This window comes from Jaculus jaculus, chromosome 6 (assembly GCF_020740685.1).
Source record: "Jaculus jaculus isolate mJacJac1 chromosome 6, mJacJac1.mat.Y.cur, whole genome shotgun sequence".
NCBI lineage: Eukaryota > Metazoa > Chordata > Mammalia > Rodentia > Dipodidae > Jaculus > Jaculus jaculus.
Genome location: NC_059107.1, coordinates 80,576,894 through 80,600,283, shown reverse-complemented (window position 1 = coordinate 80,600,283; position 23,390 = coordinate 80,576,894). Strand labels below are relative to the sequence as shown.

The following is a 23,390-nucleotide window of genomic DNA, read 5'->3' as shown; positions in this document are numbered from 1 at the left end:
AAGTGGTGAGACTGGTAACTGTAAGTTATACTTTAAAGGTAGATCCAGCAGAATTCCCTTACAGATTGGATGTTGGGAATGTGAGTTAAGAGAAAGGTCCATGGTAACTCTAAGAACTGAGTGTGAGAAATACGAAGAATGGAGTTGTAATATACTCACTTCATGGAAGCATTGGTTTACCAATAGGAGTACTGTATGTGGTTATGGAAACAGAGACATTTCTCTTACCCATAGACAAAACAGACATATGCATGCATATAGTTAAAATACTTCTCCTTAGCATAATACTACTCAACAGAATTCTCTGAAAATATAAAACAGAGAGTAATTCCCTTCAATCAGGGATGTGAGAAAAGTCCTCCAAGCAGAACTTACATGGAAACCTCATCTGTTACTCTAGTTCACCTTGTATTCAGTGATTTGAGTTTTGAAAGATTAATTGCATGATATTCATCAGGCTAAAACAATTGGAGTAAAGCTGGGTGGTAGTAGGGTTTTTTTGGTCCAATTTCACACCATAATTATACATTATTAACTATGGGGAAATGTCAAAATTAAGACTCTTTCCAATGTAAGTCCATGCATATATGCTCATATATATTATTTCCCATTGCAGGAGCCTTCTTCCTCTATGCTGGATTTGCAGCTGTGGGACTTCTGTTCATCTATGGCTGTCTTCCTGAAACCAAAGGGAAAAAATTAGAAGAAATTGAATCACTCTTTGACAACAGGCTATGTACATGTGGCTCCTCAGATTCTGAGGAAGGGAGATACATTGAATATATCCGGGTGAAAGGAAGTAACTACCACCTCTCTGACAATGATGCTTCTGATGTGGAGTAGTGTTTAGCCAGGAGACATTCAAGTTGTGTACAGGAATGTGGGGGAGAAGAACAGCACTTGGCGTCCTCACTGCCTTCCTCCTAATCTGATTCTTTCCACAGTCTCTCTGAATGAATTCACATTCTAGAAAACTTGATTAGAAGGAAAATATAACTATCCTGACATTTATTTTCACAAATGTAAAAAGTACAAATTTTCTTAAGCAAATATAAGTGACCCCTTCCTAAAATAGTTTAAAGTTGCTGTTGTACCCAGTGATTTCAGTGGTACTCTTATTTCTTAAGACCACATGTAATTATTTGTGGCAATAGAGTTGGTGATAAACAGATTACATATTTATATTTATAAAGGGTTATATGAAATAGTCCTAGGATGTTTTATGTCAAAACATTGCCTATTAACCCTAAATTTTCTTCCTAAGTAGTGGCTTTCTGTGACCAGCTATTGGAAAGTAAATTCTATTTAGGTTTTCACCAACAAATTCACAAGTGCTCCTCAAGGGCACAGACATCTTTCTCTCATTTTGGATTCCAGATTTTGGCTTCTCTCTCCAATGCAGATACTGAAATTTCCTCAGAGACTGACTCTACACAGGATCTTTTGAACATTATCAAAAGCAGGTCTTTAGGGGTTATTTTCATACATTTTTGCATCAGCGATAAGTATATTTGCACAGATAAGCTAGCATGTTTTGATAAGTATATTTTATTGTCAAAGTAAGAAAGAAAAGATTTTTATAAGATCCCTAATTCATTAATCACTTGGGAATGCAAACTATAAATGCAAAATAGAGCCAGGTCTTCATTTGTATTCCAGGGTCAGTTTCATCGATGCCAAACCCACCGCGTCTTCACTCTTGTTCCCTCGTCAGCTCCCACTCCTCTGTGCCTTCATTAGTGCATAAACACGTGCTAGCAGGCTAGTGTGCCCTTTCCTTGGCCCAATTAATTTCTGAAACAAGAGAAAGGAAATCAATGGCACAAATAATCCTACTTTTATTGGTGTTTAATTTAAATCATTCATTTTTATATACTCTTCCTAAGGAAAGTATCGCATTTTGTTGCTTAATTGTACATGCCTTTTTTCCTCTGAAAACATACTACAATTTTGTTTTGCAAATCTTTTCTCATTTTCCCTAATAATATGCTAAAAGCACCAAGATACAGATATCTGTCCCTGTGTTGTTTTTTTACTCTTATATCTATCTGGCTTGGTTTTCCTTCTTGTCTAAAGTTCAGATTTTTTTTATTGGAACTTACTAATGGTTCTGATGTATCACAAATCTGTGTAAAATGTTCACTTACATTTCTAACTTTTTCAAAGTATTTACTGGTTTCTATGTTCCTTCATCAGTGAGCAATTAATTCTTGTCTACCTAATAAGACTATATAATACATACAAAATTATTTGCTCACAAAGTCATTTGCTAGTTCCAATAAAAAATATGAATGAGTGAATGTTAGGTGGCCAGTTAGGAATGCATCAGCTTGAGGTATCTTAATATGTCTTTAAATATCTAATAAGGTCCTAAATTTGGAGTGAAAAAGTTGCTAATGATAAAATAAAATTTCTGCCAAGATGTTTTGGTCTTCACCATATTTACCAAACTGAAGCTGTACAAAGGAAGTGTATTCTCCAAGTAACCAGAGGTACTCTCAATAATCATTTTTCATGCCCTATAAATCCTTCAGCCAAAATAGAAATATTCTGTTTATTTTATATTATTAAAAATACACTTTGGAGAAATCTTTAAATTGGGTGCTTTGACAATTGATTTCTAAATGATATTATGTTGGTTTTCTTCAGAAATAATTTAATATATGATAAATTGTTTATCAATATTTCTTATCTCATGAGGATTTTCTTATCTTGGTAGTATTTTACAAAGATAAGGTGAAAATGAAAAAAATATTTAGACCAAGTAAAGTGCTATTTTTAAAATTTTACTTTTATTATTTGTTCAAATAATTGCTTCAATTATTTTCTTTTATGATACATAGCCTTAATAATACACTTATACTCAGCTGGGCTGATGCACAATATTAAAGAGAAAATTAAATTTTTACTATTTCTTAAAGCACAGCATGGCCTGTTGTCTCTAAATAAGAAAATGATGTTTTCAACTTTATGCCCATAAATTCATATACGAGGCAATATTAGCCACAAATTTCCTGCCCTATTCCCCTTATCTCTTCTTTTAAAGGACTATTTCTTATTGACATAGTAATAATCTCCCATGTCCTTAAAGTACAAGACAGAGAGGTACATATAGGAATTATTTATAAGTTTTTAAAAACAAATAACTACTTGAAAGTAGTACTTGAAAAGTAGTAGGCTCTGTTTTCAGATTTGGTGAACCTTTTAGTACATTAAAAGTTAAATGTTTGGATTTTTCAGGTTTTTTATATTAAACACTGTTTAAGTTCTAAGTGTTTTTGACCATCACTGTCACTTCAGAAATCTCCTATGTGCAATATCATCAGACATATACTTTGTCATGCAGTTTACATATGATGTGATCAACACAGATTAAGCATTAGGCTTACAATTAAAATGATATGCTTCTTCCTCAACATGATAAAAATTCAATTGTGATATATTATATTTTAGAAAAATTGAGTAAAGAAAATCATAATCACAACTAGGGCCTATCTGAGTGGCTGATGTGCAGTAAAATTAAAATTGTGTCATTTTGTCTATGCATAAATGCATGGTGTTGAATGTGATGGGAAAAAGATGCAGTAGGGGCTAGCGATATCACTCAGTGGTAGAGTGCTGGCCTAACATAATTAAGTATTAATATTTTTCTTCTGCATAAATATCCCTAGTAATTTTGATTGTGAAATTTAGCTTTGTCATATATAATATTTGATTATTTTTATTACATATATAGAAGATCTAAAAATATATTTCCATTTCAATTTTTGTTCTCAGATATATATATTTCATGACAGAATATCCCATGGGAATAATGCCAAAGTCTCTTTCTTAGTTTTGTCACTGAAATAGATTTCAGTGCATCTTCTAAATATTTGTTATTCACTCTAAAATGGGAAATCAGCTAAAGTATCAAATTCATATTTTTGCTATAATTTCATTATCTCTTAAACAGGAAAAGGATGACTATGAAAAATATAAACTAACAACCTTTTGCTTTTAACTATTGAAGTAAGGATGATATGTATTATTGATAATCATAGATCCTGAGACAGGTATATTTTAGATTATACTATCACAAGCTTTCCTTAAAAACTTACTTTTACTTGGTTGTGACAAATTTTTAATAGTAAATCAGACTATTTCCTTGACTAGGAATAAAAAGGTGAAATGACAAGCAGGACAGGAGCGGAGACTTCATACACTGGGCTGTGCATTAAGCTGCAAATTATGGACACACTTTGCTGCTTAAAAATAGCTACTGCCTATAAAAGGTCTCAAAATTGTTCTCTGGATCAATTGTAGTGTCCTATTTCAATGTTCTTAGGCTCCTGCACAGTAATGCTAAGGTAATTTGACGATGTGGTTCAGAACATAGCAGTGTGTAATTGTTGGTACATTTAGCTCTTATCCTAGGTGAGCACTGGTGCTGCTGCTAATTTCTGGAAACACTGATCTTAAATTACCAAGCTGCTAACTGCTACCAACTCTTTATTGTAAATTTTCTCCTTAGATAAGAAGGGAAATTTTTTGTGCCAATAATCATCAATCAAGTATTTTGTATGAGTGTCAATGTTTAGAAATACATGAGAGTATTTTATCCTCCTAATTTGCTTATGAGTTTCAAACACTATATATCCTATAAAATTTATGTATAAAAAGTCTATTGTGCTTGGATAATTTTGTGTACAAAATATTACATACCTTCATTTGTAAGTATTCAAATTTTTTATTTTAGATTTTTAAGTTTATATGTTTGATTTTATCATATTATAAATAAGAAAAAGAAATGGATCATGCAGCTAACTAGTACTCATAATTGCAGATAAAAACTGAGCATGGTGGATCATCCCTGATATCACAGCACTTGGGAGTGAAGGCAGGAGTTACAAGATTTAAAGGTTATCCTCAGCTACATAACAATTGAAAGGCCAATCTGAGAAACATGAGTCTTTGTCTCAAAAGAATATCAAAATTACAAATAAATACCTTATACAGTTATAAGAGTTTGGTAAATTCAATATCTCACCTCATTAAAAGGCTAAAGAAGATAGAAATTTATGTTCAAAGTTTCCTGGTAGCTTTTGGACTATATCTCATTTGGTGTCATTTGTAACTTTTATTTGTAATGAATGTTCTTATTTCTACTTAAAAGCTCCAATGTATATTTAGATTAAATCAAAAATTTTATGCTCTTAAAATATATGTCTTTCAACATGTATATTTTAATTTCAGAGTGCATGTTATATAGTGTTTAATACTTCAGATATCTTGGCAAATTCAATATATTTATTCCTACTTGTGATATATGGAATATCTATTTAAAATTAAAGTTATATATCATGTCATTAAATCATCCTAGCCTATGCTCTATCAAAAGTATTGTATATTTTATGGAGATTTAGTGGTATACATGTAAATGTTTTTAAGTTATTTTATTGAAGTTCAATCTTTACATAAAATTAAAGTCTTTTTTTAAAAAAGTGTCAGTGCCAGAGCTGTATATGAACATAATCAAATAAAAGTTAAGATGATACATTACTCACTTATCTCTTGTGCATTTTACTTAGTTCTCTTCCATTGATTTCAGCACCAAGGTTACATAGCTAAGTATCAACAATTATAGTCTACCACTATATCTTAATGTAGTTCTATTTGTTTTAATGCTTGCCAATTTGATAATTCATTGGTCTTCAAAAATGTTTTGGTTGTCACTGGGTGAGTAAATGCAAATCTCTGCTGAATGGCCAGTTGGCAGCTCCTTTTAGAAACTTTTGCTTTCCATTGACAATCAGCCCCAACCATGTCTGTAGTTGGTAAATATGTACTTAGATAGATAGATATGCTTGATACTGTCAGTCACTAGCCTTGCCTCAATAGTTACATGTATGTCACTCTGAATTTATTACAAAGATAGCCTAAGGAAGCACTCTCAAAAGCCTAGACCTACCATCATTCAAAGTCTTACATGCAGTTATATCTAAACAGGATTTTAATTTCACCACAATCATACTGTCAAAATGACTTGTATATCTCACAAATAACACATGAATTGTCCACTTGTAAAGTAAATAGCATATGTAGATATTATTTTTCAGAAAAAAATGTTCTCATTAAAAATGGACACATGAGGGGAGGGCATCGAAGGGGTGGGAAACACTAATCCGGACCTAAACAGCAATGGTACCATAAAATTCTACTTCCTAAAAGACAGGCCAAATGGCTGAACCTTCACTAGACCCTTACAGGAAACACCTGAACCACAAGACACTGGAGTGGGTAGGATCAAGTCTAACCTAAATCTTCTACATCTTCCCTCCCTCCCTCTCCCCCTCCCCCCCCCAACTCTTGTATATTAGTTATTTTTTTTCCTCATTTTCATAGTGGGCACTGACCTGTAACCCCACTACCAGCATGGGGCTATCATCCACAATGAGCTTTTTTTTTTTAAATTATTTATTTATTTATTTATTTATTTGAGAGCGACAGACAAACAGAGAGAAAGACAGATAGAGGGAGAGAGAGAGAATGGGCACGCCAGGGCTTCCAGCCACTGTAAACGAACTCCAGATGCGTGCGCCCCCTTGTGCATCTGGCTAACGTGGGACCTGGGGAACCGAGCCTCGAACCGGGGTCCTTAGGCTTCACAGGCAAGCGTTTAACCGCTAAGCCATCTCTCCAGCCCCACAATGAGCTTTTGATCAGAGAAACCTACAAGTTTTCCTAAAAGAATGACAGACTTCTGTCAGAGTACTTGATGACCCGCCAAAGGTCAGTGGTAAGACCCTATTGCTGAAGACTCCATATACAACTGATATGTAAAATGGAACGGCCTGGCTGGAAGGCAGGGGAGAGTCAGTCCCCAGACAGTCAGCGTGTCTAGCGCCAGAAGGTGCTACATGGGCGACTTGGGGAAATGACCAATATCTGTCCCAGCAACTCATGATCTAACCTACTTAGCAACAAATAACCTGATGTGATGCCCACACAAGTGCAATAGTGGCACATAGCCATGTTGGGGAACCAACTGCTCTTGATTTGGCTAAAGGATCCCCTCAGTGGTATGGGACCCATAGCTAGAGCTGGGAAACAAGTCAGAACCATATCCAAACATAAGCCCACTCTCCAATATCAAGCTAACATCAATCATGGGGTACAAGAGGGCCTACACCTATTAAACTCTATATCAAAAAAGTAAGTTTTATCTCAACTTTCCAGGTGCTAACTTACTCTCCATTGGAGAATCTGCTTCTCTTTTTCAGATAGATGCAGATCCTAAGGAGAGAGCTGCCCTATCATACCTCAAAAGGGACCTGAGTGAAACTAAGGAAAATTGGTGAAACAAACAAGTGTGCTGTTTTCCTAATGAACCAGATACCAGCACAAAGGGGAAGGAGAACAACACAGAGAAAAATCAACTCCTACCAAACCAGAGAGCCAGAGCCTCAGAGGCCCCCAACACCTCCTCACTGAAGCAGACCAAAAATGAACCCAACATGGTTCAGGGAAAGTTTGCAGAAGAGGGGGGCGGAAAGAATGTCAGAGTCACATGTTGGGTCATAATATGCAGAGACATTTATCGTACCAAGAACTGTGGGCTAACTCCACAATGCACGACCCATTTACATCAACAAGGAGGGTCCATTGGGAGGGGATAGGTCATGGATGAGCCTAAACAATGGTACCAAACTGCCTGTATTTGCTGAAAAGAAAATTAATAAACTTAAAAAAATGGACACATGAAATGAAGACACTTGTCAAAAGATGAAACACAAATGGCCAATAAACACATGAAAAAAAAAGTTCAACCTCACTATTCAATAGAGAAAATGAAAACTTTTAACTGCATTGCAAGGCTGGAGAGATGGTTTAGTAATTAAGGCACTTGCCTGTGAAGCCTAAGGACCCAGGTTTGACTCCCCAGAAGCCACAAAAGTCAGATGCACAAGGTGATGCGTGTGTACAGGTGGCGCACATAAGGTGGCACATGGTCTAGAGTTCATTTGTAATAGCTACAATCCTAGTGCCCCAGTTCTTTCCCCCCCTACTCCCCCTTACTCTCTCACTCTTTTGCTTTCTTTCTCTTACTACATTTTTAAAAATAAAATAAAATGAAACTGAATTGCAATGACATCTTGCCCCAGTCATTCAGAAAACAAACCACAAAAAAAGAAACCAAAAGAAGCCCAATACACCACTGGTGGGAATCTAAATTGCCCCAGCCACTATGGTAATAAATGTGGTATTCTCTCAAAAAATAAAACTGGATCTAACCATATGATCAAGCTATTCCACTCCTACATAGTCAGCCAAACTACTCCAAGTCAACACATCTCAGAGATGCTTGCGCATCAGTGCTTATTGCAATGTTATTCACAATAGCTAAGTTATGGAACCAACCTAGGAGTTCAACAACAGAGCAATGGATAAATAAAACATGGTATATAAAAAACAATGAAATGTTTTCAGTGAGATAAAAAGAATAAAATTAGGATGTTGTCAGGAAAATGGAAACAATAGCCGACAGTTACATGAAGAGAGAATTAAATCAATATCCGACAAATATTTTATGTTTTCTCTCATGGGATTCCAAGACTTTATATAGATAAATAAAACCATGTGTGCCTGTATAACATGAAAATAGGGGCAAGGCTCTCTACAAGAAAAATGGGAACTACTGGGAGGGGGAATAAAAGGGAGAATGAGAATGGGGGTATGAGGGATATGCTCAATATACACTATGTACTATGTATTTAATACTATGTATTAAAATGTTCTTATGTAGCTTAGTACCATGTGCTATGACTATTCACTGAACAAAATGTTTTTTTTTAATCTTCATTGAATTGTTCAGTTCTGTGGGAAAACATTATTGTTCTTGTCTCTAAAATTTAAATTCACAACTTTTTAGTGATGTGCCCAAAACACACATTAAACACATGCAAAGCTTTCTATGCAGGGACAACTCAGACAGGCTTTCTTCACAGGCCCTCATTTTGATCATAATCCTGCTACTTGTAGGCAAATTACAAAACAGACATCAAGAAATTCTTGTTTTATAATTTTAGAGACTGTCTTGAAAACAACCAGGAACATTATTTTAACCAGGACTACAGAACAAACTATGGAAACCATTGTTGTAAGGGATTCTTGCATATATTAGGCAATAGTATATAGTTTAAGAAGTCATGCTGTGTCCAGCTTTCTGGATTTCAATCCCAGCTTTTCCACTTACTTCCTGGTAATCTAAATCATTAAACCCAAGTCACTCTGCCTTGATTTCCTTGTCTGTAAAATGGAGGTGATGTCAGTATCTACATCAAAGCTGCATTTTAGGGGCTATATAAGTTACCATGGAGAACAGGAAGGAACACACAGGCAGAGTCAAAATACCTGTGAGAGTATTCTTAGTTTGACCATAGTTCCATATGCCCTCCTTCATGCTGCTAAGGTCAGGATGCTCACAAACACACACTTCTTATGAAGCTCCTTTGCCGCAACCAGCATGCTATGACCTGTTAGGGGCCACTAGAGGATTAGAAGGAAAGACAGACAGATACAAAGCTGGGATCAGTGGCCTTCAGGCTCTGATGGAGACACTGCAGCACCCACCTAACCAGTGTTCGTTTAATTTCTACACACACACACACACACACACACACACACACACAATAAAAAAGCTTTGGCAACAACTTTCTTTTATCAAATGTAGAAGAAGCATGGGAGTAAGTGTACAAGATCAGACAATGTAGGAATGAGGCAGCTTCAGACTATTTTTCTGCACATACTGTCTTCTGCACAAGGCCAGGCCCATACACAGTCCAAGAAGAGGAACTAAGAAGAGGCTGTGCCCCACTCCAGTCTCTGCTGATTGAGCTACAGGTAGACATGACTGTTCCTATGTCAGTGGCTTCCACTGGTTGTAGTGCTCTACACTCCTTCCTGGGAGCAAGTACAAAGACTTATGTCATTCCTGTTGGCCAGAGTGGTCCCCTTCCTTTCTCAAACTTTTGGCCATAATCATTGTGAAAAGCACACCCTTTCCTTTTTGAGATATGTAGGATACATGATTTCCATTTATGTAATCATAGTCAAGAAATCATATTTGAGTAAGCTGCTATTTAATCCTTCCATTATTCAAGAGAGGTTTCATAAGGGTACCTTCACTGAAGTACATGTATTTTGACAATATTCACCCCATAACTTCCTCATTCTCTCCATTCCACTGGTCCTCTTCCTTTTTCCAGATAGCATCACCTCAGCTTTAATCTCACACACATGCACAAGATCTAGGATCCCTGTAATACTTTTCTTTCTGAATCTGACTTATTTTGCTTAATTTTATGACCTCCAGTTCCATCTACTTTACTATGAATGACATAATTTTATTCATTATACTTGACTAAAACTCTGTTGTATATTGGTCCCACATTTTCTTTTTTAACTCACATTTTCTTTATTCATTCTTCTGTTAACAGACAGCTAGGCTGATTCCATATTTTGTCTAGTCTAAACAGTGCCACAATAAATATGGATGTGCAGGAATTTGTCTTGTGCTGACTTAAATTCTAGTGCCATTCTTCAGAGAAACAGGAAAAAAATCTTAAAGTGGAAGCACAAAAGACTTTGAAATAATCTAAGCAATCCTAAGCAAAAAGAAAAATGTTGGAGGTATCACAATACTCCCTTGCACTCTATCTGATCATAACGGGGTTAAACTACAAATCAACAGAAGAAAAGCTATAGATCATACATAAAATCATACAAACCAAACAATGTACTACTAGTTGAGGAATGGGTCATTGAAGAAATCAAGAAGGAAATAAAAAATTTCATAGAATCAAATGACAATGAGAACATAATATACCAAAACCTTTGGGACAAAACGAAGGCAGCTGTTGTAGTCAGGTTCACATTGCTGTTAGAAATCACCTGACCAAGAGCAGTTTGTGGGAAAAAGAGGATTGTTTTTGCTTACAGGCTGAAGGGGAAGCTCCACAATGGCAGGGGGAAACAATGGCATAAGCACAGGGTGGACATCACTCTTTGGCCAACATAAGGTGGGCCATAGCAACAGGAGAGTGTGCCACACACTGGCATCGGGAAACTGGCTATCACACCCATAAGCCTGCCCCCAACAATATACCACCTCCAGCAGGTGTTAATTTCCAAATCTCCCTAATCTGGAAACCTAGCATTTAGAACACTTAAGTTTATGTGGGACACTTGAATCAAACCACCACATTTTGCCCCTGGCCCCCATAAACTGATATGTATACATGATATAAAATACAGTGCATTCAGTATGAGTTTAAGAGTCCCCATAACTTTTATCAATTCCAATGATGTTCATACATCCCCATAGTCCAAGATCTTTCACCTGAGACATAATCCCCCCAAAAATCCATAATGGCAAAGAATAAATACACTGCAAAAGATGGAATCGGGAATAGCAAAGAAATATTCAACCAATACAAGATTTAAAACAATCAGGGCAAACTTCAAATTCTGTAACTTCAAGTCCAACAACTCTAGTTAGTGACAAATCTCAAAGTTCAATAATTCTAACCAGCAATAATTCTCTGGCATTCCAATTCTGCCCCACCAGCTAGGCTACTCACAGTCCTGGAAAACTTCATCCAGGCCAGCAGCTTTCCTTAGCAGCCATCTCATGGTCCTGTCATTGCCACTGGCTCTCCACTGCAATCCATGGTCCATCTTCATGGCCCCATTGGGTCTCCATGCAGACATCCAGCAGACCTGCATTACACTGCCCATGGCCATTTCCAAAACACAAGACCTGCTCTCAAACTCAATGACCCTCTCTTTCCTGCATTTTTTATACTCCATAATAGCAGGTAGGGTGCCAATTTGTTAATACGGGGGGGTGGGGAGTGGGTGGATAAAGCAGACTTTGAAGAACAGGACACTTCTTGAGTACTCAGGCCCTTCCAAAAGAGTCCATATTCTTCATGTTGCCCCAGTGCAGATCAGCTAGCCCAATCTGAAAGGATGTAATCTCCTGAACAGAACAATTTGCAGTTGAATGGGCAGCAATTTAGGCCCAGAGATTTCTTTTTTTTTTTTCCTTTTTCTCTTTTTTTTTTTTTTTTTTTTTTCCTGTGCCATATCTCTCTGCTCACACCAGTTCATTTCTTTGCAAAGCAACCCTGCACAACTTCTCAGGACCCAGGCATAACAGCAAGCTTCTCACACTAACTGCTAGCCCAGTCCAGGCACAGCTCTTTCTCATCCTCATAAGCCAAACCTCACAGTCCATAGTTCTTTCTGCATTCAAGTCTTTCAGCTCTGACGAGAATAGACCATCAAGCTGTACTTACAGCACTGCAAGGCATCACTTAGGCCAAGATTTCAAATCCTTCCACATTCCTCTTGAAAATCAACTCCAACAGGCCAAAGCCACAGAATCAGGTGTCTAGCAGCAATCCTGCTCCTCAGTACCACTTTACTGTTGAAGTAGATCCAAGCAGTTATATAAAAAAAATTCCCAAATAAAAATTGCAGGTCCAAATGGATTCACTAACAAATTATATAAAACCTTCATGGAAGAACTAACACCACTGCTTCTCAAACTTTTCTATAAGATAGAAAAGGAAGGAACTCTACCAAACTCCTTCTATGAAGCCAGCATCACTCTGATACAAAACCAGACAGAGAACAAAAAAGAAAATTACAGACCAATCTCCCTCATGAACATAGATCCAAAAAATTCTGAACAAAATATTGGTAAATACAATACAATAATATCAAAAAATCATTCACCCTGACCAAGTAGGCTTTATCCCAGAGATGCAGGGGTAGTTCTACATATGCTAATTGATAAATATAATACACTACATAAATGGACTGAAGGACAAAAATCACATGATCATCTCAATAGACACAGAAAATGCATTTGACAAAGTCCAATATTTCTTCATGATAGAAGTCCTACAGAAACTGGGAATAGAAGGAAGATATCTCACCATAATAAAGGCTATATTGGACAAACCTACAGCCAACATATACTAAATGGGAAAAATCTTTAAACTTTTCTACTAAAATCAGGAACATTTCAATGTGTATTCCATACAAGAGAAAACATGCAGTATTTGTCTTTCTAGGTCAAGAACATGATAATTTCCAGGTGCATCCATTGGGTATATGTACCACATTTTTATTATCCATTTATCTATGGATGGACATCTGCTTTGGTTCCATTTCCTAGCAATTGTGAATAGAAAAGGCTATATACATGCATGTGCAAGTATCTCTGTCATGACTTAAGAGTCCTTTAAGAATGTACCTAGTAGTGGTTTAGCTGGGTCATATGGCAGTTATATTTTCATCTTTTTTTTTTTTTTGAGGAACCTTGATTACCATAGCAGCTTCGCAAGTTTACATTCCAACCAGCAGGAAATAAGATATCTTTTTCCTCATCCTTTTGAGAATTGTCTATTCAATTCATCAATTACAGTGTGGGTTTTCCTACTCAGGCATTGGTTTCCTGCATCAGTAAATTGTGGTTTTTGTATTTGCACATCTGTCTCTAGTTTTGAGGGCAGATATCTGCCCCTATGGCTTTACCTCTTACTGGAAGATTTATTGATTTCAGCTTGCTACATGTTAGAACAGAATGTGGCTCGCCTGGCTAGAAATCTAATAAGCTTCCAGGACTCTGTAAAATACAGTTTAACATTATAAGGGGGGCTGGGGAGATTGCTTAGTGGTTAAAGCACTTGTCTGCAAAGCTAAAGGACCTTGATTCAATTCCCCAGGACCCACATAAGCCAGATGCACAAAGTGGTACTTGCATCTGGAGTTTGTTTGCAGTGGCTAGAGGCCCTGGTGCACCCATTCTCTCCCTCTCCCTCTCCCTCTCTCTCTCTCTCTCTCTCTCTCTCTCTCTCTCAAATAAATAAATGAAAACACTTTTTAAAAATTTCAGCTGAGGTAACAACACATTTTTACATAGTTTGAGACATTTTCTCCCAGAAAGAACTATTTGGCAAATGACTAGAAAACACTGAAGCCTTCTCTAAGGTGTTCATGTACAGAGAAGTGTCTGAGGTATATCTTTGAAAATAAAAATACACAAATTGCCCTTATTGTTTATTGAACCATAAACATCTTTGTTTTATGGAGTCAACTCAGACTGTATATATCCTATCCGTGAGCCCCAGCCCTAATCTTATGTTTGTCAATAAGCTTAATAAATATAGCATGTTGAGATCCCACAAGAATTAGTAAAACTAGATATTCCAGCTCAGAAGACCAGACAGAAAAGCAATAGCATGGGACACCTAGTGTTCCACTCTGTCCTTCACCCTCTGCCTGTGAGTGATCCCCATTACAGGCAAGCATGTGAGGCACCACAAGATCATTTACACAATATACCACACACACCACATTTTACACACAAGCAAAAGAAAGAAAGAACAAAAGAAAGAAACAAGAAAAGAATGTTCAAAGGAGCCATCCATTTTCATACAAATCAGGAAATATTAAGAGTTGCTATACTGACAGCTCTACTTTTGAATCCTAGGTTTAAACTGGTATGTCATATTTGCTAGATTTTATAGTCAAAATCAAGTCCTATTAAATGAATTGTTCTCAATAGGGATTGAGCTGGTTGAAGTCTACTAATATGCTTGTATGTCCCAAAGGTTATGGTAGTACTATGTAAACTATTTTTATGAAGACATGGCCCAGGTCCAGTTAGATGATATGAATAATATTAATGAAAATTTACTTTAAAAATTGAAGGCATAAGAAAACTATTCATTCCAAGGATAAAATAGAAATTTTAAGAAAACCTGAAATGATCACTTAGCAGTTTGTTAAGGACAAGTTAGATTGTAATCCTTATAAGACTTTCTTTTGTTTTGAAGTGAGTATGGGCATTACACAGAAAGTTTAGACTAGTTTATGTACACAAATAAATTTCCTTATTCATGAAAAATGTAAAGATTGAAGGAAAATGACCTAAATATATAAAGGAAAATGTATTTTTTGAATATAAACTGTTATTTATGCATCAAATCTCCAATTTTATCTCTTTTACTATATCTCTAACTATAGCAAAGCATAGTGCTCACTGATTCTCTCTCAGTCCATCTGCCTGTCCACAAGTTATCCTTGCAAGACACAATGGAAAAACCTTAGCATATCATGTAGAGTACCCTCCTCACAAAGAATATCAAAACTTACAACACATTTAGTGAAAATAGATACACATTCTCTACTAATTTGATTGATACTGATAAAGCAATACATCTGTATATATTCTAAATCTAACTTCATATTTGTCATAAAAATATACCATAATAAATTTCCAAAAAATATGTATACCATACAACTGATATCAAGTTCTTGAGAATTAAAATATTCTTTTTGGTTAGGAAGTACTTGTTTCTAAAGCTTGCCAGCCTGGGTTCATTGCCCAAGCCATTCATGTAAGCCAGAAGTGAAAAAATGGGAGTCAAGAATGGTGGCACAGGGCTGGAGAGATGGCATAGCGGTTAAACGCTTGCCTGTGAAACCAAAGGACCCTGGTTCGAGGCTCGGTTCCCAGGTCCCACGTTAGCCAGATGCACAAGGGGTGCACGCGTCTGGAGTTCGTTTGCAGAGGCTGGAAGCCCTGGCGCGCCCATTCCCTCTCTCTCCCTCTAACTGTCTTTCTCTCTGTGTCTGTCGCTCTCAAATAAATAAAAAAAAAAAAAAAATTTAAAAAAAAAAAAAAGAATGGTGGCACATGCCTTTCATCCCAGCACTTAGAAGGCCAAGATAGGAGGATTGCCATGAGTTCAAGGCCATCCTGAGACTACATAGTCAATTCCAGGTATTCCTGGGTTAGAGCAAGACTGTACCTCAAAAAAAGAAAAAAAACAGCACAAACAACTGTTATTTCTTTGCAGAGGCAAGAGGCTCTGGCATGTGTATGCATGCACACACACATATGTGCAAATAAATAAAATTATAAAATAAATTTTTATACAATCACTTTTACTGGTAGGCCATGCTGACCCCTCGACTCCAAAGCATCAGGAAGATTTAGATTAATAGTCATATCATCTAGTTTTCGCTATGTAACAAGGTACTATGAATAATTTGGTACATGGACAATTTCAATTGGACTCATATGGGTGTTCTGATAGTCATTGCTGACCACACAAATGCATGAGGTCAGTTGCTAGGTTGTCTGTATGACAGCCCAAATGTTAGGGGAAATGGCACAATGGTCATCTTTCAAAATTTTTACCCAAGCTTACTCATGGCAGCTGGAGCAGTATTTTAAGAGGGAAAGAGGATAGAAGCATATAATTCTCGAGTGTTAGATACAAACTAGCATATTATCACATTTGCTAGATATGAGGTCAAAGTCAAGTGGCAATATCCACCCAAGTTCCAGAGGTAGATAAATACATCCCACCTCCAGATATAAGGAAATACCTAGAGAAGAATGAGTGCTTCTGCAATCTACTACAAAATAAGTATTACTGTTCTTCCCACCAGAAATACCACTATCCAAAATTTCCTTTTATCCCTTATTGTGAGACACCCCCAAAGTCATAAGGCTACCACTAGCCATATCTGAGTGGGCCTTACATATTAATAGTGTCCTTAAGGTCCTTCTGAAGAACAGGAGATAGAAACTGGCTAGGCAGTTTAGGGTAAAAGGATCCCCAAAGTGAATAGCTGTTTTCCTTGGCTAAATGCTGAATCCTTGAGACTTAAGGGGAACCTTATTTTTTTTTTCCCTTATCTCTTTCTTTCCTGGAAAATTACTTCTCCCAAGAAGATTACTGGAAAGATTGTACCCTTGCACAGCAACTGAACTCCCCCCCCCCCCCCCCCCCCCCCCCCCGCCCACAGAAACCTGGTAAGCCTGTTCTTCTTTCCCTAAAAGAATTCCACTTTATATAAAGACCCTACTTAGAGCCACCATGGGAGTTCTACCCATCTCTGAGAGGCCCTACCTGTTCAACAGGACTTCTTCTCTTCTCTTGACCTCTATAATAAATCTTTCTAAACTTCACCCTCTGTGGTCTGTGCACATCATTTGTTGAAACCATAAGAAAAGAACCTGAAGGCACTGACTCAGCAGAATTGTTGTGTGACCATGAGCATCCAGTATCCTAACTCCAGAGTTACAGCCCAACCAAGAGCTGAGAAAAGCTGTCATTCTCAAAGACACCTCAAATTCCCATATAATTTCCAGCTCAACCCTATCACTCAGCCCACAGGCATATGTTTCAGGTTTTTGTTATGACAGAACCTTACTTCCAGGAAACAAAATGTGTTCCAAAATGGCTCAAGGTCTTCTGGGTAAGATGGTGAGTTGGATGCCTCGCCAATGGAACTAAGGGAAAGAAAAAAGAGGCATGATATACGTGAATTTGTTCTTTTCTGTAGGAGTCAAAAATCTGTAAATGAGCTTATTAAGCCAGGCGATGTCCCTGTAGAGAAGCAAGGGGGAGCGCTGCTAAGCAGGGTGGATCTCCTTGGCTATGTGGAACAAGCAGGCCAGCAACTAGGAAATGCTTCTTACATACAACCAGGGCTACCTGCAAGAGCAAGGGAAACCAGGGGAAGTGCTTCTCTCCACACTCGCCAGCCTTCAAAGATCAGGAGAACTGAAGCACAGCATGGGCGAGACTGGTTAAGCTCTATAGGAATATCAACATTTCCACAACCTCCCCGCTTCCTATGCCAACACCCTGAACATGGAAAGTGAAGGAGCAAAAGGCTGGTTCCGATGTTGTACTGTAAGCCCTTAGGGCTGCAAGTTTTCTACTAAGGATTAACTTTATTGTACCTCTAGATTTTGGCAAGTTGTTTTCACATGCATTCAGTTTTAGGAATTTTTTCATTTACTTCATAATTTCTTCAATGCTTCATTCATCAGTCAAGTGAGTTGCTAAATCCCCTGTTTGTGTGATTTCTATATAGAATGTATAGATAATACACAAACACAGGGGATTAAGTTTGTCTTGCTGTTGATTTGTAGCTTTGTTCCACTGTGGCCCGAATTCAAAGAGCTGTTGATTTTTTTTTCTATATATGTTGACACTTATGTTCTGTCCTAATATTTAATCTGTTTTAGAGAAAGTTACATATACTTCTGAGAAAAATGTATATTCTACAGTTTTGAGGTTGAATATTTTGTAAATGTCTGTTAGGTACAGTTAATCGGGAATGTCAATTAATTTCATTGTTTTTCTGTTGTATGCATGACTTGTCTATTGCTGATGGCAGGGTATTACAGTCACCCATTATTATATACTAGGGTTACTACTTTCTATCTAGTAATAGTTGTTTTATGAAATGTGATACTCTTCTGTTCAGTGTTTATATGCTTAGGATTATAATGTCTTCTTGATGGAGTGTTCCCTTATTCAGTATGAAATAATTTTCTTTATCTCTTCTGATTAGTTATTGTTTGAAATTTATTTTGTCAGCTGTTAGGACAGTAACAACTAGTGTTTATTGGTACAATTTATTAGGAATGCCTTTCCATCCTTTCACCCTAAGGCAGTGTCTATCTTTTATTGTGATGTGTTTTTCTTGGAGACAGTAAAATGACTTCTAATCCAATCTATGTCATATGTTTGGGGATTTGAGAGGTAAAAACATAGAGTTATTATTGAAAAGTATGTATTAATTCCTGTAATTTTGTTCACTTTGTAGCAATTGGTGCTTTCTTTAAAAAAAAAACAAAACATTTTTTGTTTATTTTTACTTATTTGAGAGCAACAGAGAGAGAGAAAGAGGCAGATATATAGAGAGAATGGGCACACTAGGGCCTCCAGCCACTGCAAACCAAACTCCAGATGTGTGTGCCCCCTTGTGCATCTAGCTAATGTGGGTCCTGGAGAATTGAGCCTTGAACAGGGGCCTCAGGCTTCATAGGCAAGCGCTTAACCACTAAGCCATCTCTCCAGACCGCATGTGGTGCTTTCTTAAGCCCCATTTGCTTAACAACTGCCCTAGAATCAGCCATGCTTTTACTGTAGCCTCTTAGATGTTTGTTCTCTTCAGTCTGAAGTGGTCTTTTAGATAGTTTCTGTGGAGTTTACTTGGTGGTTATAAATATATTGAACCTTATTTTATAATGGAAAGTTTTTCTTGCTCCTTAAATTATGGCTAATAGTTTTGCCCAGTATAACAGTTTGGATTAGCAGTGTGGTCTTTCAGCCCTTGAAAAACCTCATTCCAAGCTCTTCTGGATTGTAAAGCTCTCACTGAATAATCAGCTATTATTTTTTTTTTTAGAAGAAAGATTCCTCTCCTCCCTTCAAGCTTTTTTTAAAAATTTTATTTATTTATTTATTTGAGAGTGACAGACACAGAGAGAAAGATAGAGGGAGAGAGAGAGAATGGGCGCGCCAGGGCTTCCAGCCTCTGCAAACAAACTCCAGACGCGTGCACCCCCTTGTGCATCTGGCTAACGTGGGACCTGGGGAACCGAGCCTCGAACCGGGGTCCTTAGGCTTCACAGGCAAGCGCTTAACCGCTAAGCCATCTCTCCAGCCCTCAGCTATTATTTTGATGGGTCTGCCTTTATTTGTGACTTGATATTTCTATTGGTGAGAATTTCCACTGTGATTTTTATTTGAGTTATATTTTTCATTTCAAGAACATTTCAGTTTAGGGTTTTTTTTCAGTATTTCTGTGTATAGAATTTCATTTTCTTTTTTTTTTAATATCATTATCATTGTTTTATTCTGTAAGTGAAAATCCTCATTAATATTCTTGCTACATAAATGTTATCAATTATCATTGGAAAATTTATAAGTAAACACTTTGGGTAATGTATTTTGAGCAATATAACTCTTAAAGTCATCCTGTATGCATGACTTCTTGTTCTTTTTTTCTTTTTAATTTAATTTATTAGTTTTCTTTTCAGCAAATACAGGCAGTTTGGTACCATTGCTTAGGTTCATCCATGGTCTACCCCCTCCCAATGGACTCTCCTTGTTGATGCAAATGGGTCGTGCATTGTGGAGTTAGTCCACAGTTATTGTTACTATAAATGTCTGTGCATATCATGACCCAACATGTGACTCTGACATTCTTTCCGCCCCCCTCTTCTACAAAATTTCCCTGAACCATGTTGGGTTCATTTTTGGTCTGCTTCAGTGAAGAGGTGTTGGGAGCTTCTGAGGCTCTGGCTCTCTGATTTGGTAGGAGTAGATTTTTCTCTGTGTTGGTCTCCTTCCCCTTGTGCTGGTATCTGGTTCATCAGGAAAACTGCACCCATGTTTGTTTCGCCAATTTTCTTTAGTTTCAGTCGGGCCCCTTTTGAGGTATGTTGGGGCAGCTCCTTAGGATCTGCATCCATCTGAAAAAGAGAAGCAGATTCTCCAATGGAGAGTAAGTTAGCACGTGGAAAATTGAGATAACACTTACTTTTTTGATAAAGAGTTTAATGGGTGTAGGCCCTCTTGTCTACCATGATTAATAGTAGCTTGATATTGGAGAGTAGGCTTATGTTTGGATATGGTTCTGACTTGTTTCCCTGCTCCAGCTATGGGTCTACTACCACTGGGGGGATCATTTAGCCAAATCAAGAGCAGTTGGTTCCCCACCATGGCTGTGTGCCACTATTGCACTTGGGTGGGCATCACACCAGGTTATTTGTTGCTAATTAGGTTAGACCATGAGTTGCTTGGACAGATATTGGTCATTTCCCTCAGCCACCCATGTAGCACCCAAATGGCAATGGTACCATAAAATTCTACTTCCTAGAAGGCAGACCAAATGGCTGAACCTTCACTAGACCCTTATAGGAAACACCTAAACCACAAGACACTGGAGAGGATAGGATCAAGACTAACCTAAATCTTCTACATCTTCCCTACCTCCCTCTCCCCCTCTCCCCTCTATCTCTCTCCTCTCTAACTCTTGTATATTAGTTATGTTTTTCCTCATTTTCTTAGTGGACACTGACCTGTATCCCCCACTACAAGCTTGGGGCTATCATTCACAATGAGTTTTTGATCAGAGAAACCTACAAGGTTTCCTAAAACAATGACAGGCTTCTGTCAGAGTACTTGATGACCCATCAAAGGTCAGTGTTAAGACCCTAATGCTGAAGACTCCATACTCAGCTGACACGTAAAATGGAATGGCATGGTTGGAAGGCAGGAGAGAGTCAGTCACCAGACAGTCAGTGTGTCTAGTGCTAGAATTTCATTTTCATATCTTCCATTGACTTCCTTCATTAATTTAGCTGACTATTTGTGTACTCTTGCAACTATTTCATTTCTTTGAGCATATTCTTTTTTTTATATTTTATATTTTTTTATATTCATTGAAGTTTTGGTTTGGAATTTCATCTATTTTTTTCTCATTAGGGAAGTTATTCTAGGATTGGTATGTTTTGGAAAAGACGTTTTGCTTTACCATATATTTGTGTTTTGGGATTGGGACTTATGCATCAGGTATTACATTTTTGGTTGACTTTTAAAACATTAGTTCACCTTTCTTCTCCTAATGGAAAGTTCTGAAATGTCCAGGAGGAACTAGATTGTAGTGAGATTAAGGTGTTGTATTTCTCTGTTAAACTGGTTTTCAAGGCACCAGACTCTATCTCTAGCTCTCTCCTGTAAGTCTAAAACAACAGCCACTATCTAGTTATAGACCCAATACAACAATACTCTACTGTAAAATAATCACCCCTTAAGTTCTATCATTTTAGAGAGTAAGTGTAATGAGAAATAAAATGAGCAAAATTACAATTAACAGTAGATTAGTGTTAGGATGAGTGAAGAGGAATATAAATAGAAAGGAGAACTGTTGGGGGGGATATGGGGAAAGAATGAGAGAATTCAGCTAAATATAGATCAAAGAGAGAGGGTAAGCTATACTATCAGATACTGTAGAGTAGTACCATCAGTTGGAAAAATGAGACCTACCATTCTACAAATCACACAAGATTATGCTCTTTGGGAGGACAGAAGGAAGGAGTAAGGATTAAAAATGAAAAACAGGAAAAAAAATCAAATATAAATGAAGCAATAAATAAAAAGAACACAGTGGAGGAGCTAAGCTGACTAAAGGTATAGTGGATGTTAAAGATGAAATAAGTGTAGAGGGAAAGAGAAGAGCTGGTGTAGATAGATATGAAAACTGACTGGCCTGATTGCTGGCCCTTGTCTGGCGTCTCCCATGATCCTTGCCAGCTCCTGGAATATTGTCTTCTCCACTGGGACTTCCTTTGGAATGGTTTTCCTTTGGATTGTTGGATTATACATGCTATCCACATCTGTGGGCAGTTCTTCTGTAGCAGACAGCTTCAGGTTCACTGAGATGAACTTTCAGACCAGGCACAGTTAATGGAGGAAGGGTTTATTGAAGCTTACAGATCCAGGGGAAGTTCCATAATGGCAGAAACAGCTGCCTGATTTCACAGGACCAAACAGAGAGAGAGAAGCACAAGCCAAAAAGCCAAAAGCCACACAGCACATTTCAGGAACTCCAGCTATGCATACTTTGCATATCTTTAGACTGAAATATTAAACCTACCACTACACCTTAAGGTCCACCCAGTGACAGGGCCTCCAGCCAGGTGGCTGCAGATGCAAACTACAAAGTAATAAAACACTGAATATATTGGGGAGCCATCTATTCAAACTACCCAGCTTCTGAAGTAGTCTGGCTAGTCTGTGAAGTTTTTCAGAATCCACCTGGGAATGTTGTACTCTTTCACCTTTAAACTTAACATCCAAAAGTCTCCTATGCAAGGACAACATGTAGAAAATTCTTCATCACAATGGCCTGCAGTTCAATTTCTAGTACAGTATTTGTTCCCACCTGAAACTTCATGAACAGCCTTTTTCTTGTTGTCGTCATTTGTCATTTGTTTTTGTTTTCGTTTGTTGACATAGGGTTTCACTCTAGCTCAGACTGACTTGGAATTCACTATAGTCTCAGGGTGGCCTCAAATTCACAGCAATCCTCCTGCCTCTGCCTCCCAAGTGCTGGGATTAAGGGCATATGCCATCACACCTGGCTATGAATACAGTCTGTACTGCAAAATTCCTATCAGAATCACCCATTACGTTCTGCTTACAACATTCTAGTGCTTTAACCTTTATCTGCAAATGTATATAAATTTCTTCTAAAAACTAATTTCAAAAGCTTCTGAATGACATCAATGACCCAACTCCTGTTACATTTTTCTCTTTTTCTTCTTTTATTCTATTTAGACCATCAATCTATGGGGTTCTGCCCATTCATGTGTTATCTCCCTGAATCAGTTCTATCTGGGAAGAGCTTAAAATACACTGTTTTGTGACCTTCCTGGAGAGATATAAACAAACATCTGTTTACTCCAAATATGACCATGATAATATACCAAAAAAATCATTCTACTCATGTATATT

The 23,390-nt window shown here is 37.3% G+C and overlaps 1 protein-coding gene across 1 annotated transcript in view; it reads left to right on the top strand.

Moving 5' to 3' along the window:
* Positions 1–5,298, top strand: part of Slc2a13 (solute carrier family 2 member 13) — a 379,307-nt gene extending 374,009 nt beyond the window's left edge. The window contains exon 10 of the mRNA XM_004662155.2: positions 617–5,298. Within this exon, the coding sequence (XP_004662212.2) occupies positions 617–843 (227 nt within the window). The 3' untranslated portion in view covers positions 844–5,298. The remainder of the gene's footprint in view (positions 1–616) is intronic.
* Positions 5,299–23,390: the final 18,092 nt, after the last annotated feature.